At 49.5% G+C, this 20,429-nt stretch overlaps 1 protein-coding gene across 19 annotated transcripts in view; it reads left to right on the top strand.

Annotated features, from left to right (window-relative positions):
- The window catches only part of LOC310885358 (uncharacterized protein), a 46,175-nt gene that overhangs the window by 11,536 nt on the left and 14,210 nt on the right, over window positions 1-20,429 (top strand). For 16 of the 19 annotated variants that reach the window (XR_014574726.1, XR_014574727.1, XR_014574728.1 and 13 more), the window contains 2 exons: window positions 1,404-7,023; window positions 12,377-12,476. Coding sequence is in view for 5 of the 19 variants with exons in the window: in XM_083808640.1 (XP_083664766.1) it covers window positions 1,404-1,429 (26 nt within the window). In the remaining 14 variants the exon portion in view is untranslated. Of the gene's footprint in view, window positions 1-1,279; window positions 7,024-12,376; window positions 12,477-20,429 lie in introns of those variants that run through there. The other 3 variants (XM_083808639.1, XM_083808637.1, XM_083808636.1) reach the window with 1 other exon arrangement.

Raw genomic sequence — 20,429 nt, 5'->3', positions numbered from 1 at the left:
CTGTGGTCACAAGAGACTGCAGCCTGGCAAATCAAGGAGCTGTTTGTTGCTTTTAAACCTTCTAAGGGAAAAACTAAACGAGGCAAAATTTGCTTAGTGCTCATATTCATTTCGGGCTACTCTAATAGCTGTTTCTTTTCCCTTCTGGTGCTGTCTTTTGGTGGCAATCACAGCCTCAGAGATGGAATTAGAAATGACTGAGGGACCAGGAGAAGTGCTTTGGAGGTGTCTGATGAAAATCGATGAAGCTGACCCATGCTGCTGATTAAATGAATTGCCATTTTCCCGCAAACTCTCTGGCAGAACTCTGAGCAGAAGTGGTTCTTAAATCTCCAGCTCTGCTCGGCTTTTTGTTTTCTTCTCCTTTCTGCCACACAACTAAGTTCAGCGTCACCCTTCTTCTCCAGCACATGGAGAAAGGACAGAACGAAGGAAGGTGAATTCCTCCAAAAGCTGTCACAGTCAGGTTTTGTTTTTTTTTTGGTGTCTGGCAGAACCTTGCAGCAGGAACCTGCACCCCGGGGAGGGGCTGATATTGTCACCCAGAGGCAATATCCCACCAGCTGCCCTAGGAAGCAGAGCCTGGAAAAGAAGGTGGCACTGAAGGAACATGCTAAATTCCAGCCTGGAATGGAGATATTTTCCTCTTCCTTTTGCAAAGAGGAAACAGGCTCTTCTCACCCCCCTCTACTCCCCTAAAGAGCTCTGCTTTGTTCTCTTTACTTAATCAGTGGATTTTCAGTGAAGTCAAATCACCCAATGGAAACATATTTCACCACTGACTAGGCTGGCCCTGCCTGCCAGGGATAGGTGTCTAAAACTATCAGGAGAAACAGGGATATCAAAGGTTAGATACCACGGCTGAGGTCATCCTGAGACCTTTGGGCAGAAATGGGAGCAGCTCTCTCCTGTCCTTGTTTAATGGTCTGTGCTCAAAGGTTACAAGGATCTTTTTTTTTGTTTACCTCTGCTGGCGTCATAATTTTTAGTGATATTTCTGCACTTCTGAAAACTGTTAATTAGCTCCCTTCAGAGCTTTGCTCATCACACTTGGTTTTTCCCGTTTTAGCACACTGATTATTATTTCAGGCCGGAGCAATGAGCAGGGGGAAGATGATGTCATTTTAATATAGGTTAAGTATTACAATGTCGATAGTTTTTTTATGTAATTACAGAATATAAAGAGGACAAATGGCTAATTGCAGAACATTAGGAGGACAAATGAGTTGAAGTAGCTGAAGTTTCTGATGACCTATGTGAACCTTATTTTTTTTAATAGAAAGTTACTTTCCTGAGGAAGCTTTCGGCACAAGGAACATTCTCCCATGACTGCTGGACCAGTGGGCAGAGCCAGCACAACAACCATGGATTTGGCCATTGATATCTTTTTGATCTCGTTGCAGTGAATGGAGGAATTAAGCCTTGGTGAGCAAAAAAAACAGAGCCTGGGGTGAGCGATGGCGGAGGATGCAGATCTTGCTGACAATGCTGAAGAGAAAACAATAGATGTGATCAAAGGAAAACTGGAGGAAGGGTTCAGTGCAAACGTGGATCCCTGTTCTGAACGCTTTACGCATCACCAGAAAACCTGCAAGCAACTGACCCAGATTTCTGGCATCACAAAACTCACGGGGCATGGGTATAGATACGTGCTTAGTGAGATCAAGTAAACAAAGGAAGGAGAGGAAAAAAACACAGGGGAGCTTCTTCCCCAGCAAGTGTTTTTTTTTCTTCCCTCCTTTAAAGCAATTAAAGTTTTTTTAGAGATAATTGTATTTTCAGGAAAATGTGTAATGAGCTGGATAAACAACAGGAGGAAGTGCAAAGCTAATAAATGTCCCGCTGTGATAAAACCCAGGGCTTGTGTGAGGTGAGGTCCCCCTGCCCCCAGGAGGTTGGGGGCCTTCACCTGGATCTGATGGGCTGGGTGCTGAGATGTGGGTCCTGGCATGTCCCAGCTGGGGTGGATTAGGTGCTAGGGCACCAGGCGGGTGCGTTCAGAGATTCTTCATGTCCACTTCCCAGAAAACCAGGCTTGTTTGGCACAGAGATGGGGAAAGGGTGTGGAGAGGAGCCCACGGAAAGAGGATGGCTCAGTGCAGGCTCCTGTGAGCATTTGGTTCAGAAAAGCTTCAGAAATGATCGATGGGTGAGTGTCACACTTGAACTCGCCTTCTGAGCCCTCTCTGTGCAAGATGCAGCTGGAGCTGCACAGTGGCTCGGGTGGCAGGCAATTTTTTTATAATGGAGGGGAAATGACTTTCCTTAATGGAGCATGGTAAGAAGCTCTCTTGTGATTCTCTTTTCCATCTGCATGGTTTCGTAATGGAGCAATGAAGTCCCTTGCAGCTTGCGGTCAGCTCGTGCTGAACAAAACGCCTCTGGATGCCCATGAGCTCTGCTGGGGAGCCACGGGGGCAGGCAGGAGAGGTGTGACTGATGCATGGGCAGATGCGATGGGATTATGTGGAACTTCCCTCGGGATCTTCCAGCCAAAGGGAGGTTTCTTTTACTTTAGCTGTGGAGGAGAAGGCATCATAGAAGGATTTTGTTCCCCAGCAAGCTCAGAGATGGGGGAGAAACAAATTATCTGATGTGTGATGGATGGATGAGAGCGGGTCGGGTCCATCCTGTGCCCCTCAGCTTGGTTTTATTTTTCTTTAATCTCTGGGAGTGCCTGGCCCAGCTGGTGCTTCGTCATACGGGGGCACCCTTGCAGCAGCAGCCTGTTCCTGACTGTGCTGATGCTCCTACCCCTCGGTTCAAGCTGTTGTCTGACAGAATTACACAGCACAGCTCCTGACACCGTTAGGTGTCTGTGGAGTGGGGTGATAAAACAGCCTGGCTGCTCAGTGCTGCTCGTTCCTGGGGACAGGACATGGGCTGCCAGCCCCAGCCTGATGCGGGCTTCCAAGACAGACCCTAAGCTACAGGAGATGGGTTCATCTTTTGGAGAAAACAGATGGTTTTGGGGCTGCTCCTGGCTGTAACCTGGATGAGGCAGCCAGCCCTGCATAGCCTGATGCGATTAAATTGTCACCTCCTCGCTTGAGTGCCTGGCCACAGAGGGATGGGCACAGCCATGTGTATTTTCTCTCTCCCTGCTCCTCTCTTGCACAAAACATATTAAATTTCAAGCTCTAGGTTTAATAACTGATCCTAAAGCTTTGGAAGCTAAACAGTCAGGCTATCTGTCGCTGGGGCAGTCCCGGTACTCTGAACTTCGGATTCATTACACTCAACAGACAGGCTTAACTTCAAGCCATCAGTTCAGCTCGGAGATGAGAAGCTGCTCAGAATCAGTATTCTGCGTGTAGCGGGTGTTACCTTTCCACAGATGCAGTAACAAATACACAGCCTGATTAATAGGATTAGGAGCTGCCTTGTCAATGACAGCGGGAACAAGCTGCCCGATAAGCCCTGGGTAGGAGCTGCCTGAAATCCAAGCCTTGGCTGAGACTTGCAAAGGAGGTTATTTTATAGAGGCGAAGGCAGGGGTAAGGGGCTGTTTAACAAAAACAAAACTAAAGCAGACACTACCTTTTTTTTGTCATCTAATTGTATGCCTCTTGGTAGAAGAATGTGAATTTTGTGACTTATCTTTCTGCTGTAAGGAAATGGGAGATTCGGCTTCACAGACATGATGCCCAAATCTCAAATTATTTTGTTTTCCACTTCCCAGTGGATGTTTTGACCCTCCAAAAAACCACCCTCCACTTTTTTTTTTTTTGGAAAACAAGCTATAGGATTTTTCAGTCTGCTTCTTGTGGACTAGACAGCAGCTGCCAACCACAGGCTGTAGTGCCCCGTGATTACGGTGCTCTTGTATGATTCTGATCAATCAGGAGCAGAGCTCCTTGGCCTTCTGCTGGTCTCAAGGTGTTTGATCTCTATTAACTATATTAGCAGAGCCCTCCTTTATGGAGGATGCTGCTACTGAAATATTGTTTGATGGAGATGGACCTCGGGGCCATTGCAAGCACAGGCAATGCCAGCCCTCATTTCTTTGTGCTTTTCACTAATTTAATCTCCTTGCAGCTCCTTCCACAGCCATCTCCATTTTTGGTAACGTCTGTGGAGTCTGCAGAAGGAGCTGGCCCTGATTGAAATGGAAAAACCTCCTTCCACTCCGGGAAGCTATGCTTATATTCCTCCAGGAGAAAACAGTGATCAAGCAGCGGCATGCAGCTGTGAGCCCCCCAGGACGTGCACTGCTGTAACTGCTCATTTTTTAGAAGCACCTGACAGTCGATGTGTGGCTGGGAATAGCACATGCCTCTGTTATGCTATGGGCTGGTCAAACATCTCAGAAGAAACAGTCTGCCTCAAATGGATGGTGCAGCTGAAGGCTGGGGCCTGAAAGCTGGCTGGAAATTGCTGCTTTCTTCCCGTACAGCTCTGCCCGGGTATCTGCCATCATTTACACCAGCTCTTCAAAAAGCCAGCCTCTAAAGCCCGTATTCGCTATGGATAGTGCTCCACAAAAGCTGCAGTGAAATTATCAGCACTGGTCTTGGCCAGGACTCTGCGCGCTGCAGCACGAGGTGATGGGAACCAGGCTGAAATTCTGGCTCGTTGGAGTCGGTGGGACTTTTGCCATCGATTTAATGGGAGCCAGAATTTCCTGCCACTGACAGTGTTAGAAGCAGGCATTGATCCAAGGACATGAATTCAGAAGTTTGCTACAGCCTTTATTTTAGCAGCACGGCCCAGGTTTGCTGCTGCAGGAGCGCACTTGGTGCTGGTGTGGCTTCCAGTTAGAGGAAGGGGCAGTGGCAGGAGCTGGTGGCCCTGCCCAGGAGGATGGCATAGCAGTGCCATTTACAAAGCTGTCTTCATATTTGGATTTGCAGCTGGAGGCTGTGTTTATTTGTGGTGGAGCTTTCTGCTCTTCGGAGATGGAGGGCCTCCGAACAGCAGCGTGCGTTGTATGCTCCTGACACCCTTTGACGAGAAACCATAACATATTAACTACAAATCTGCCTGCAGAATGTTTATTCATGTTAATAAATTATGCTGGAGAATAAATAGATGATAAATTATGTCCTGGCCTGGCCAGAACTTTTATCTTGCCTGTCAGGACTGTGCAATATTAATTATAGCCTGCCTTGGATCCCCTCCGGGAGGGCTGGCACATGGCTGTGGCAGTCAGCTGTGACTCTCCTCTTATTTGATTTTTCATTTAATCAATGCCCAATAAATCTGCAATCTCCTGAATCTGGACATCTGTGTTTAATGTAGCTGGGGAGTGACCTAATTAAATTTCAGTTTACCCCATCCCAGGGTGGGACTGGATGCTTGGGTTCCTGCTTTTCCAACAGCAGGGGAGTGGGGAAATGCCCTCACGCTTATCAGTGATCTCTGAAGCTCAGAGGGGCTCCAAAAAGAGGATTTGGGGAATAAAACAGGACAAATCTTTTTACAAGCATTTCAAGGGTGGTTTGCTGCCCATCGTGCACTCAAAGCCCTTTGCTTGGTTGTTGCAGCTGCAAAAACACCTCCGCTGAAACGTGCTTGGAGAAGAGCAGCTATTCAGCTGGGCACATCCACGATGGCAGCACCAAGCACAGCTCTTCCCTGCGAAACATGTCTGCTGGTTTTGCAGCAAGCACGTTTGTGTAGTGCGATGGACATAAAGCCACCCTGCTCTGCTTTTGGGCTAGGTGCTGTGCGAGGTCTGATGGCCACGCAACGAGCCTTGCCGAGCAGGTCTGACTGTGGGACCTCCAGATTGATGGCACGTGTCAGCAGGAGCCACCAGGAGCTGTTAATCGCTTTGAGGTGACCCTGGAAAAGTGATCACGACACACACTTCATTAACACAGCTTAGGGAAAGAAATGATGCTGTTAAATCCAGCGTAAAGGCCGGGGAATGGAGAGAGAACGTGTAGATCCTGTAGCAGGTTGGGTACCCTGGTCTTGGCAGTAGCAGGAGTGATATTTAGAGATGAATGATAAAGCATGGAGTATCCCTACTGCTACCATCAGACTTTTAGCATCTTAAGGACTTCCCATGCTGGAGGGCACCTCTACCCCATCGCATTTAATAGCTGCTGATGACTGATAGACTGGTGGATGGATTTCCTGCTCCTCGGTAATGCTTCATCAATCTGAGCCACAGCGATCTTTGCCTATGGCCATGAACCAAGGCATTTATCTGCAACTAACTTACTCCTCTCAGCTTCTTAATCTTCGGAAACACTTGCTCTGGGTGAAATGGATTAACTGGCCATAGTTTTCATTTCAGATGAACAATAAGGAATGAGATTTGCTGTTTGTATATGGTTGGTAATGCAGTTTATCCTTCCTGTGCACTCTTTTCTCCACGGAGCATTATTTGCATTAGAAAGAGCAGACTTCCTTATTTTATGGGTTAAAAATCCGATTTGTTTGCTTTGTTTCCTTCTTTCAATAAACTCAGTTTAGTAAACGCTAATTGTTCTTAATGCCTTAAATTAATTAGTCCTTTTTGCCGCCCCTCTCTATCTGTGCTGCATCACCCAAGGGTCGCCATGGCAACTCGCTCGCCAGGCTGGGGGTGCCGGCCCCAGTTTCCTGGGGTCTGGGACGTGCAGGGCTCCTGGTGGGTGCCTTGCAGGGTGAGGAGCCCGGGGACGAGGGGTTCTGGCTGGAGGATGTGAGCCAGGGGCAGCCCCAGGTCCATCCCTGTCCCTCCGGCTGAGCAACGCACCTCCCTCCCGGCCTCGGTTTCCCCTTGGGTAAAACAGGGAGGAACCCGGCCCCCTTGGCCATCCCAAACGCTTTGGGACCCACTGACGGAAAGAAAAACATTTTACACCTCTCCCCCTCCATTTGGGGATGGGGCTGACTCTGCACGAGCTCAGAGCCCCCAAATTTCCCCTGCCAGGGCCAGCACGGACACCCCAGGCCCCGGCAGCGGTGTGTGGGGGGGAGGCCGCGGCCCTCCCCGCGGTGCCACCAGGTGGCGACCCTCGACCGGGCTCCGAGCCGTGCCCCCGGTGGCAGCCCGCAGCTGGAGCCGGGGGTCGGCGGATCCAGGTGGTGAGGAGGGGGCCGCGAAGGGCAGGGGGGGGTGGGGGGGGGGCTGCGGGGATGCTGGGGGGGCTCCGCTGTGAGCCGTGCCCCGCTCCCCCCGCCGGCGCTGCCCGTCCCGCCCGCTTTACAGCCGTGCCGCGGTGGTGCCGAGTCAGTCGGCTTTGGAACAGTAACAGGGAGGGAAGAAAGGCGGATGTTTGTCGCTCCTCAGTGCTTTGGGCAGGAGCCTCAAAGGGACAGAAGTGGGGTTGATGAGAAGTGAAATGAAGCGCCAGGTTGAGCAGACTTTCCGCAGCAAAGCTCGCCGCTGGGGCGAGGAGCAGCCTAGGTGCAAGGGGGGGCTGCGGGTAGGATGGGGAACACGCCGCTTAGGGATATTTTTTTCAGCTTCTTGCTCTGACACAGCCTTCCTGCACGAGCTCGGTCACGTCCCTCAGCCTTCGTTGCCTCTGGTTCCTGAAGGAAGATTTCAGCAAACGCAGACCATGGCTTTTCTGCCAGGGAAACCCCCACCCGAGGGCACCGTGCTGGGGGGCACGCCAGGGCCTGCTGCTTCTTCTGTATGAATGGCACCTGTGGCCACAAGCAGGCGTGCTTTGGAAGAGGGCATTTTTTGTGGGCTACCAAGAGGCAGGGATGGGGCGGCTCCCTGCCATCTCTGATTAGACCCTATCCATTCCTGTGCTGCCCCTCGTCTGCCTTCCCCAGCACAGGTTTCTCAGATCAGCCATTCCAGGGCAGGGAGGAATGTATTCTGCTTCTCTTTCTTACAATTTTGTATTTCTTCATGGGCCAGTGGCTCTGATATTCAGTGCTGCTGTTGTTGGGAAAACTAAATGAAAACACAGAGCAACAAATCAAGGAGCAATTGCTTCAGTGGCTTTTGACGAACCCTTTGCAGTTGAGCGTGAATTTTTCCAATGACTATCGTGCGCTTGCATTTTCCTGTGACATTTGCTGCAAGAAGTTTGAAGTCTGAAGCCTTGCAATTATTTTGTCTCTGAAAATCTTACTTGAAGCAGAGTGGGTCTTCCTTTTCCTGATGGCCATACAGAGCTTGCTGGCCCAGCTGTCCACACACACAGCCTTGGTATTTAGGGCTACCCAGAGAATGGCCAGGGCATCACCTCCTCCATTGCTCATCCCGAAATATATCAGAAAAGGCAGATTCTGCAACCTTTCTTCCAGGGAAACCCACCTGCCCAGAGGCTCTTCTAGGGGCAAACAGGAGACTGAGATTGAGATCCCTGGAGGTTACCAGCACATACAGGAGAAGCAGCAGAAGCTTCTCTTTTAAACACCATTATTGGTGATGGGAACACAGCCTGGAAGCCTAATTGAGTCCAATGTATTGTTAGCTTCAGAAGAGGGATGAATTGTACCTTTTTCTCATATAAGCGTTTTCAGTTCTGGCTTATCTGGGTTTCTCCAGTCCTGTTTAAAATGGTCTCCATCACAGGGAGTGAGTCTTCGCTGCAAGCTCCATGCCAGGGAGTCTTTCCTTGCTATGAAAAGCAGTATGTTTTTAAATTGACTGAAAAGCCATTGGACTCTCTTTTATTTTTGTTCTGCCTCCGCCTCAAAAATACTTATGAAGGATAAATTGTTTACACTAACATCTTGATAGATTGCTTGTCTTGTTACATTAAAAACATTTTCCAGAGAATGTACAGGCTGTAGATCAAGCATTTCTGGCACCATTATAATTTAAAAGCAAGTAGGTAATGTATAATTGCAAATGTCTTGCACAACTTCCCTCTGACAAGAATTCTCTAAAGGCTTGTCTGTCCAAGTTTGGACAAATAGGATGGGATTTTTCTTTTGCCAGATTTCTCTTACAGACATTTTCAGTAGCATTTTGCATCTTGGGTCTTCTGTTTTTAGTACTGTGGATAGAATCTCCTGGGGTATTATTACGATTTGTACGCTAGACGTTTGAGTCAGACTTTGATCATTCTGTGTGGATGACTTGAAGAAGTGGGATCTTTTTTAATGGGTTGCAGAAGAATAACAAAGGCTTTAAGCTCTCAACCAAGCCCTCTGGAAGAAGAGGTGGTAAGTGTCTAGAGAAGGAACCAGAAGTAGCAAAAAGAGAAAAGTAGGAAATCTACAGAGCTGTCAGTGATTCTGTGACAGATCTGTCTCTAACTAGGTCCTTAGGAGTAAAGACACATCTCAGCAGCTGGGAGGAAAGTCAGCTCCAGCAAGTCAGCTGCTCCCAGCGTTGGATATGCATCTCTCCAGCTCATCAGTTTGCGAAGCTCTCTCATCAATACATCTGCATTTTAAAATAGGTATATAGCTGGGCCTCCTCAGAGCTCACTGAGGATGACTTCAAAAAAAAAAAAAAGTAACCAACATCTTTTTTCTTCCTGGTGAAACGAGTATGGGAAGGTTCTTCTTTCTTTTTTATTTAATCTTTAAGGCTGACCTCAAAACAGCTGAAATCCTTCATCAGCAAAGCAACCCTGGCCTCAGCTGGATGTGATCAGTATTTATTGCATTTATTGCTAGGGAGCCATTTCCCTGGTTTGTTTGGGAAATGTGACTGTTGGATCTCAGAGTCCTTGGATCGTGACTTGAACGCAGCACAGACATGGATGGTGAGTGGATGGTGTAGGGTTTTTATGCCGTTTATAAGGCTTTACTCATCAATCAGGATATTGAACAGGTTATTAGTGTTTTCCAGCATATAATTCTAGCTAAGGAATAGACAAAATAAAATCACAGGATCAAAGAGCTCAAAAATGAGCCAAGTTAAGGCATAAAAACATGTGACAGCTTCCCTGCAAAGCTGCTTTTTCTTATTGCTTGAGACTCATTTGACAGTGCTTTCCAGAACTGCATCTCCCTTAAATCCACCCCAGGAGGATCTGGTGCCTGGGCTGACCTGAACTGTGAGGCTGCTTCCCTGTTAGTCCCACGGAGCCCAGCTCCTTGCCTGTTCCTCTCTGTCCGTAGCTGATATAGGTGCTGTCATCAACCTGCATGCTCTGGTGCTGTCTTTCATAACAATTGGCCTATAGTACCAGACCAATATAAGCATAACCAGCACAACTGGAACAGCAAAGTGCATCAGAACTTGCATCTGTCCCAGTCATTACAGCTGCTTGCGTTTTCCTTCATAATCTACAACTTTGGAAAGCTCTTTTCCTCTTTTAATTCTGCTTGTTAAAATATAGCATTTTCTGTCTTAGAACCTGAAAAATGATCATCAGAAGGAATTTTTTATTCTTAAGAGCCTTATTTCATATTAATGTGTGTAATTAAATGGGTCTAGCTAAGCTGAAGATAGCAGGAACTCTAAGAGCGCATGTACACACATTTGCTGGTCTAAATACCCCACTCAGATTAATAAAGGAATTGATGCAGACAATGGCTTCGTGTCTGGGAAGAGCTCTTGAGGCTGTAATGTAGACGGTTGCCTCCCTGAAGCTTCCTTTTGCTATAATACAGCTAAAAATAGCCCCACTCCACACTTGCAATAGAGCAGCTGTTGTACAACAGCATGAGATGCCTCAGGAAGACCCAAAATAGATTAGGGGTGGAGGACCCTGGCTGGTATCCTGGGTGTCAGGAGCAGGAGAGGATTTGAAAAGGAAATAGAGTTTGTTAGAGCGATATTGCTGAGTGAATAACAAAAAAATCAAGCAAGGATTTCACAATAGTGACACTTTCCATGAAAGTCTCCAGGGTTTCCAAGCTTTTATAGACAAAAATGGCTTGGTGCTTGCCCAGAAGTCCAGGGATGTGGCCTAGGCCGGCCTCCTGCCCAGCACGCGGGACAGAGCAGGGCCTCTTCTGCTTGTGGAAGACGGGCCTTGGGAGAAAGGAATACAATGAGACGAGGCTGGGAGAAAGGAGTATTGGCATGACCTATGAGAAAATGTAGAGAGAAATTAAGGAGGACAGTAATTTCTCCTATATTGTGCATCGTGTGTTAGCTGAGTGTTGGGATGAAGTAGAAAATGCAGCCGCTGCGGAGATGACGCACCACAAGGCGTTGAACGGTGGCACAGCAAGGCTTCTTTACTGGCCCTCTAGGGTGAAAGGAAATGGAGCTATCGGTGTACTGACCCTGCACCTCCTTTTGCTGGGAAGATGTTGTGCTGATGTATTAATGTTTAACCCGGATGTAATCACAGGGAGGAAACCCCTATTTGAAGTTTAACCTCCATAATACCCCTGTGAATCAGAAGCACAATGCCTTGCGCTTCTGTTAGCCCCACACCAAAACTGCAATGGTCCTGGGATTAGGGTGGAAGGAAACCAGAACCAAATGAGCAATCGCTTACCTGGACAGCGTAAACTCCAGGATACAGAGTTAGGTCTTTCAGCTTGCCGAGCTGTTGCATTGTTTTGTTTCAAGTGAGACAAGACACGAGCAGGAGCTTGGCTGTAAAATGTGGATAGATGTATACAGAATGCTTTTTCTTTCTGCTTTAAAGTGAATTACGTGAACTAAATATGCTGCAGATTTTGTTGTATCCAAGTCTTGGCAATGTTGGCTTGAGTCTGCGTACTGATAGAGGTCACAGCAATGAGAAATGAAGAGGCTGCTGATCATGCACAGCTTTGCCTCTGGGGGTTTTGTGCCGACTAGACACAAAGACGAGCTACCAAAACCCCATGGAGGCAGCCGGAGGATGAGCAAGTAAGTGGGAAAGGCAGGCAATTAGATCAGGATTAAGGAGTCTTTCTGTGAGGCTGAACCCCTGTAAGAGCTTCTGAAGGGAAGAGAGACTGCTGTTCATAAAAATGAAAGAATTAGCGAAATGCTCTGGTAATCTCTAGCAGGTTTATGTTGCAACAATTTGTCTTATTCCAACAACCTGATTAATTGTTTTTTTTTTGTGCCATGATGCTGCGCGGTGGTGGAACCTGTCACTGGATGCACCTTATTGCTCCGCTATTCGGCATCAGAAACAAACAATGGAAACCAACCAACCACAAACTTGCACAAAATCCTAATAATGTGATAACGTGAGGGGCTGTAAACATTAAAATGTTTTAGGTAATATTAACGTTCAGTGACAGCTTGTTATTAGAAGGTACTGCACAGAGGTAAGAAGCAAGGCCACGCTTTTCTCTGTCAGCAGGGCTGTCCAATCTCTCAAGAAGTCCTGTTTCACTCCAGAATAAGGCTCACTGCAAAATGTGAAGGCTTTTCCAATTAGGCACATGCTGGCTGCCTGCATTTTCTTTCCTGCTGGCTGGCGAAAATAGGCCCTCTGCTATTATTGCTCCTTCCTGGTAGCTGCGTTACATTTTTCTGCCTTAGGTGGAACACGGTAATGGAAAAGTTTCTCTTTAAAAGCCTGAATGCAGCAAGGCCTGACCTAAATCCCATTTTAACCAGAGGGTCCCAGGATTACTTGGAGTCCTGTCCTGCACTGCTGAAATCTAAGGAGACCTTTGCCGGTGATCAGTGATGGGAGCAAGGCCAAAGAGCGTTGAAGGTGTGTGTTGTAAATCTCCTTCATTGAGCAATATTTCTATAGGTGTGTATATGAATGCTTATGAGAAATGTGTTATCATTCAGTCTTTGCGCAGCCACTGGGAGGGACGGAGAACACAATGATAATCCCATGGTGGCTTTAGAGTTGCTCTGCGATGATTCATGAGGGGCAAATGCTCTGTTTGCTGGGCTGCTTGGACACGTGCTGTAAGGCATGCGCTGAGCTGATGCACCGAGGGCAGTGGAGCGCCAAGCAAAACCCCTTGGGGCAGCAGGTCCGGGGGCAGCCTCTGCTGGTTGCCGTGAGGAGCCCATTTCCTCAGCCCCAGCCAAGATCTGTGGGGGGCTGACAAGGTGGGAGCATAAAATGTCAACAAGACAGATGTGCTGAAAGGCTCGCTGCCTTACAATAGGATGGATGTAGCAGAAGGATTTAATATTGGTTAAAAACCTTCCCCTATTTAGTTCTGTTTTGCTGACCTGTTGGTCCCAAAGCACAAGGAGGAAGAAAAAACTCGGAAGCCATGTGGCGGGTTGAAAGGAGAACTGGGCTCGATATCCACGTCCCTTTCTGGACAGGCACCCAGGGGTCTCACAGAGACATGCCTCCATCAAGCAGGCACAGCGTGCGGCCCCGCTCAGGTGGGAGCCGTGATTTATGGCCCAGGCTGGAGCTGAGCGGGGTGGGCTGTGCACAGCACCAGCAGAGGCTCCATACCAAGCACCTGTCAGCATGAGTTATTACCTGGCCAAGTGTAAACTTCCCAGTTAGTTTCTGATTTCCAAGAAAGGTGAGTGTTGCAGCAAGCAGAGCTTTTACAGCTTTTTTTTTTTCTACGCTACTTAGCGTGAAATGGCTGTAGAGGTCCTGCCTGAAGGATGCTGTCCCTGGAAGCAGAGCGCTGCAGGGGAAGGGGTGTGTGTTCTGGGCTCATTTGGCTTGTTTGGAAAATTCTCCATTTGTTGTTGATGATGTAGAAGCGTGTTGGTGAGGCAGGCAGCTGATACCCAGACATGCAATTACACTCAGCAAATCTGCCTTGTGATGGGTGCTCTTAAGTATATTAAAAAGCTGATCTCTGCTCTGTGGAAGGAAAGGGAAAATCCAGCTGTAATGACTGTTTGGTAATGCTGCTCATGAAGTAGTGATTAAGGGTCTGATTTATTTATTTTGACTTTTGCTTCTCTGTTGCCTAACCCCGAGGCAGCAGTGCCATTCCCTGAAGCCTCGGGGCTCAGCCAGGACACACAGGTGTGTGTGTGTGCCTCCAAGGGACAGGCACGGGTCTGCTCAGGAGCCAGATGTGCCAGCCAGGGACTTTATTTCATGCTGTATTTCAAGCAGAGAGGAGGCAAGGAAGAGGAGCAGGGAGAGGGGTGCCTGGGCAAGCAAGGTGTTGGAAGCTAGCTGGCTGCAGGGGCACGGGGAGGGCGGCAGTGTGGGGAAAACTTGGTAAAAGGACGATGGAAATGCGAAGCTCAGGTTCAACGGTGTTCTGTGCTGGTATAAAAGTCTGCATTAAAGAAATCTGACCTCTCTGCCCCTTCCTTCTCCTCCCTGGAACACCATAAGATACTGCACGCTTAGGCTGGTCATTTGAGTAATGTAAATGTGACCTCTAACAGTACCTGCACACAGTGGAGATCTGATCCTCTCCCTTTTTCTAGATTTTTCTGACCCTGAAGAGTGGCAGAAAGCCTTGTGCTCCCTCTGTCTTTTCCATTTCAACTCTCAGGAAATCCAAGATAAAATTCAGGTTCAACTTGATCAAAAAGGATTTTCACTGGGGGTGGGGGAAAAAATGTTTCTCTGCAGATGTCTGTCCTGATTGAGGTAAATAGCCAAGCATTATGTGGGGAATGAAAAACAGTTCCTAGATGCTTTAGCTCTTTCTTCCCCATCCCTTCCCTTCCCTGCAGTATTTGTCATGATTATTATTTATTTAGCACATCTGCTTTAGCCAAAAGCTGCTGGTCCCCACCAGCCCACGGTCAGCCCCAAACCCTCATGTGCCCAGGGCTGTTGTGCTCCTCCTGCAGACAGGACAACACAAATATCGCCCGTAGTGCTTGGTGCTCCCCTGAAACTTCAGCTCTGACCGAAGGCAGGCACAACAGCCCCTGAAGGATGGGAGCAGGGAGGTGCAGGTTGGATTGTCCTGATGCTGTGCTGCTGAGAAAGCTGCTGCAGATGGCTGATTTTAAACCAAGACAGGATTGCAGGGGAACCACAGCTGAGGCGTGCGAGGTGGTGTGAATGTGTGCTACGTAGGATGAACTTGCACAGGGATGTGTGAGCTCGGTGGTGCTGGGGCTGAAGGCTGGGGGTGCTGGGGGTACGTGGCTTCCTTTAGGTCACACAGAGGTAGGAAGCGACTGCTGTGCCCCTCAGCATCACATCTCCATCAGCCGAGCATCTGGCCCTGCTTGAGCCCCGCTGCACCTCCTCTCATCCGGCTGTGGTGCCAAGCTGCCCTCGCCCTCCCTCCAAGAGCAGAGGCGGAGGAAAGGAGCCCAGTTTCAGCCTGCAGGAGAGACGCTGAGCTGTAGGAGCTGCTGAGGGAGAGGAATTGTCGGGGCTCCTTGCAGGGTGGGAAGGCAGAGCAGGCAGGTGCTCCCCCAGAAGGTCTGTAGGGCAGGGACTCCTCCAGGGCTCCCCGTGGAGGTGGGGAACCGCAGCAGAAGATGCTCAGGTCCGTGGGAGAAGGGTGTAGGGAGGGCTCATTACTGGCTCATTCTCATGTATCAGTTGCTGTTACTTTGCTCGAGTGTGTTAATTAAAGGCATACCTCCTGCGTGCAGCTGTGTGCATTATTAAGGAGCTGGAGCTATAATAGTGTGTGAATTTGCGAGAAAACATCACCAGCTCTTTTGCATCTATTTACTTGGTTGCATCTTGGCTCTCAGCTCCTTGGGAAGCGGCTGGTGTGCTGCCTGCAGCAGCCCCTCCTCGGGGCCCAGTGGGAGCCCAAGTGGTGCAGATGAGGCCAGGAGAGCGTGGTCTCAGCAAACACCCTGCTTGCTGGAGACAAACACCTCTCCCTCCTCTTTCGGAGCGCTGGGGCTGGCTCTACGAGATCTAACTTAGCCAAGCCTTTGTCTAAAGTGTTTATAGCCCAATACACAAGGCAATGAAAACTGTGCCAATTGCTTTCTGGATAAGCGCTGTCTGTTAAGCGTGGAGCAGCACAGAAACACTGCTCTTATTGAGATTGAACGCTCGCATCTCTCTCTCCCCTCATAATTTTGTGCCATAATCCAGGAATGATTTTTGAGCCTCTGAGTGTTGTCGTCTCTGGTGCAGTGACTGATGAGACATCTGCTCTGTGACGTGCTCTGTAACAAACAATTCATTACTGCAAAATGGACTTGCGATCATTAGCCCAGGAGCTCCGGGTTTAATGTGGCATTCTGCGGTGTCACAAATCCTGCCCGGCTCTGGGGATTATGCATCATGTTTTATATCAGTTGTGAAACCTGAACTTCAAGACAATGGATATTTAACATGTTTGGCAATTCAGTTGACATATTTACTTTTCCTGAACGAGTCCATTTTGGAGATGAGCACTAAAGCACCCAGGCTCATTAGTGCAGAGCTGCTCTGCCTGAGGAAATCTTCCTCCCGGATGCCTCTGCTCTCCTGCCCTCATTTGAAATTGAGGGATTGGGCAGGGGTTGTGTGGGGCACACCGGTGTGTAGAGGTCACCTTTGGCCACAGATCTTATCAAAAGAGAAGGCAACCAGCGCTTGGAGGGGAAGTGGTCCTCATTGGAGAGGCATCATTGGGGTGCTGGTGAGCAAACCGGGATGGATTTTGCTTTCTCCTCCTTCTCCCTCCTTCCCCAGCCCCTCTTTTTCAGGCGGGCACCTCCCAAACCATGACCTGTCTCCACCAATGCTCAGGTAGCTTCCCTGGGGAGGGCTCCCTGCGCTGTGCACCCAAGGTTGTCCCATAGAAATGAGCTCTGTGATCATTTGTCCAAGCCCCACTAACTGTGGATTAAGCCCTGATTGTTCTGGGCTGCTCGGAGTAGGGTTTTACCACAGCCCTCAGAAAAAGGCAGCTTGGTTTTTGCTCTTTTTTTTTTTTCCTTGCCCTTTTGTGCTGCTTGTGCAATCTGCTCTAACAGGATTGCGTGGTGGTTTGTTTGCTTTGCTCGAGTGTCTCTGCTTGGCTGGAGCTTTGTGATAGCCCCCTGAATCCAAGCACATCGAAAGGCTCTAATACAATCACAGAGCTTTGTGCATTGTTCAAAATCTCGACTAATCTGTGTCATCATGAGATAGAGACAGTGCTGATTTCTAGAGGCTGTGGTTTAATGTGAAAATGGGGAACTGGAAGCACTAAACAATAGCTGTAGCTCAGTCTTAATGCAGCTCACTCGTTAGGAGAGTGGAAAATTACAGATAAACTCCCCATAATAGTAAAAAATATCTCCAATCCCAGGAGATTTCATTAGTTACAAGTAACTATTTATTGCAAGATTTTTCCCTTGCCACCTGTTTGTTGGTTAGTAAGCTTTTTGTTTGCTTTTAAATAAGGGGAATTATCCATATGACAAAAATAACAAGCCAAAACAAACCCCCTTGATGCCAGTCTAGGATTTCCATCTCACGTACCCGAATGGTTGCTCGATGAGGGATAGTCTCCCAGCTCAGTGGAGACTCTGGGCTTCTCTGCCCATCTCATGGCCAAGCGCCTAATCCTGTGCCTGCTCCTGAGCCATCAGAACCACAAAAAAGCCGCTGGGTCCCTCAGATCCTGGGGGCTAGGAGGTAGCTGGAGTGACCTGCGAGAGGCAAGCCAAGTGCCAGCTCCGTGACAACAGCTCCCAGATGGTGACAAAATGATTTCCGAGTCTCTGGCGCTGGAGCAAGTTGAGTGGCAGCTGCAGACATGGGAAGTGCGCTGCACAGATAGAGCTGACATTGATGCAGCCCGGTGTTATTAAACTCCCCTGACGTGCTCCGTTCCTCTACGGAAAGCATTCAGAGATGCTGGTGACATGGCATTGGGATGGAGCTGGTGCAGGATGGGGCCGCTATCACAGCAGGAGCGGTGGTGGCGTTCATTAAGCTGCTCCCGCGGCCGCTTCCAGCGCGACACAATTCCCTGCCTGCCTGCCAGGGCCAGCACGACACAAACTGGGTCTGTCAGGGGCTGTCACACCACAAAGGCGAGCACGGTGAACACACATTCAAGACAACACCAGGAGCAATGGGTGCTGGGCCCAATATGGCCATTCCTGCCGCGTTAGCACGGCTCGGATTGTAATAATTGCATCCAGTGCTTCGACAGCAGGTTGTGCTGCCAAGGATCCCCTTGGGCTTTGCAAAGAGAATCAGGCTGAATTTTCCAAATTGCCTGCCCCCCGCTGCAGAAGTGCTGGTGAAATACATACGCAGGCTCGCGGGCACAGCTTACTCTGCTGTTTGTAATTGCCTTAGCATCACCTAGGATGCCCTTACGCTGCTTGTCCCTTCCCCAGGGAGCCTCGTCTGTGTGTTTGTGCAGTGCCTCACACAGAGCCTGTGCTGTAGTCACAGGAGAGGAATAAAAAATGAAAAATAAGCCACTCAGGCAAGTATGGGAATAATTCCGGGCACAGAGAAACTGGTGGCACAGCCGCGGCTGGTGTCTGTGGGGTTAGGAGCAGTCTGCTCTGCAGCAGCGGGTGGTGAAAGGAGGTTTTGGTGTGCTTGCCATGGCTGAGAGGCAATGGGTGCTTGGTGTGTTGTCCTGTGTGTGGTTGTGAGCTCAGGGTGTGCTGTTGGAGGGTGTGTGAAAGACCTGACCGCACACAAGACCGCACACCCAGGCCTGAGTGTTTGGGGGCCTTGTCAGGCCTGGTGTATTTGTGCTGGCAGCCTTGCAGCCACACCTCCTGTGAGGATGGGACTTCTTTACAGGAATGGTGTAAAAACTGGGGGCCCAAAACTTCAGCCCCTACCAGTCCCCTTGCTCTAACAGCAAATGAAGGAAAACTACCAGTTCTCCACGGTCAGCTTTCAGAAGAAAGCCTTATCCTCCCTTTTTCAGGGAACAGAAGGCAGACAGGAAGAGTCAATACAGTGAACAAAAATACGGAGAGGGCTGGGGGTCAGCAGAGGTGAGCTCACATGGGGAAACAAACGATCTCTGTAGGACCTATGCTAGGCTCGCCGTTATTCTTGAAGTGTATCCGCTTAGACAGCCCTGCACAGAAGCAGTAATAACAGGAGAATTGAATAAAAAAACCCTACAGTATCTTCTTAACTGAGATAGCAAGCGACTGAGCCAGGATGTTGCTCTGCAGCATGCTCCCATGTGCCCTGGGACTGGCGGGCACTGGGAGCTGGCAGCAGCCTTGCAGCACGAGGCTGCAGGTGGGAACGCAGGCAGGAATGCAGGCATGCGTGCACAACTGACTGCAAGTGCATGCCAACAGGCTAATGGATGTATGGGAGCCTTTGGGGAGGTAAAATAGCAAAACCACAGGGAATTGGGTGTGCGGTGGGGGGCTTGAACCTCTGTGGCCAGCGCAAGGGTTGCTGTGTGGCAGTGTCTGGGTGTCGGAGTAAGCACTGGTGTGGGTTTAAGCATTAGTGAGTAAACAAATTTTTCCCCTGGCACAGTCTGAACTGCTTTCCTGAGCACCAGCCATGTTTGCTGGTTACCTTGCAGACCAGAAGGGGAATAGAAGTTCTTTTTTTGCCAGGAATGGTAATGCTGAAAGGCTCTGAAGGGCGTAAGGAACAATTTCCTGCACTAGGAAAGCGCTCCCTCCCTCTGCACAGGGTGCAGCCCCATGGCTCCAGTGCTGAGGTGGAGCAAGCCCCTGCGCCCTGCCCTGGTTAGCACAAGAACTGACTCCTGGATTTTTATTCAGAGGTATAAAGGTGGTTCTTCAGCTGGGGCACGGCTCTGTTCCAGCCCAGCATTGCACACGGGCTCTCCAATCTGTATTTGCAGAAGCGTGGCCATCCCCATGGAATTATCCTGAGGCTGTGTCAGCCCCATATGCCCTGGGCAGCCCTGGTGCTTTCCCTGGTGCCCGGAGCACCTCGTTCCTCCACACTGCTCACGGAGATGGTCTGGCTGCACGATCGATAGGTAGATGTTCCCTGCCGCGTGTTTATATTGGGGCTGAGAATAAATCTAACTCATCTGGGCGAGCACACAAGGGAAAGGGATTTGGAGAGGCAGAGATGCCGCGGTGATGCTCGGCTCGTTGCTACGCGACGTGCTGTAGCCATGGCGACTGCCGGAGGAGCACGGACCCTTCTTCTGATACGGGCTGCACCGAAAATCCATCAGAAATGCTGCTGCTGCTGCTCCTTGGCAGGGCTGCCCTGGGCTGAGAGCCCCAAATCCCCTCCAGCGTCCTGTGGGGTCACTTCTGCAGCTCGTGTGGCTGGGAGCGGTTATTTTCTGCAGCTATTGTCTCTCGGGTGGGCTGGGTTTCTGTGCTTTTCAGACTGGAAGCCTTCGCGTTAAAGGACAGCAATAAAACTTGCGCGAGGCCATCCAGCGGTAGCTGCACAGGGCTATGCTGTCCTGTAAACAAAGCCGCAAATTTGTTCTGTGTTCCTATTCCTGGCGAGGGAGAGGGAAACGTGCCCTTGCCTGAGACTGCAGCTGCTCCTGCAGGGTCAGAGGGATTGCATCTGCCAGAAATACACATCCCTTGGTCTCACTCGTATCCAATCCCTGTTGATTCTCGAGCGGAAATGGCCCCAAAAGCAAATGAAGGCAGGGAACATAATGGAAAATTGGGGGTGGGATTGAGATCCAAATGAGGTCTCCCTGGGCAGCTGCCCCAGCAGATCTCCCTTCTCCTGCTCCCTGCAGGCGTGGCTGGGCGAAGGAGGGCTGCTGAGTCAGCTCCAAGCGATGGTTCCCTTCAGGCCAGGAACAGCGAAACCTCCTTTGCATCTCTTTGAAGTGTGCTACCTGCCAGATGCAGCTCAGGG

Source organism: Anser anser (genome assembly GCF_964211835.1).
Source record: "Anser anser genome assembly, chromosome: 22".
Classification (NCBI taxonomy): Eukaryota; Metazoa; Chordata; class Aves; order Anseriformes; family Anatidae; genus Anser; species Anser anser.
This window is presented reverse-complemented; position numbering and strand designations above follow the sequence as displayed.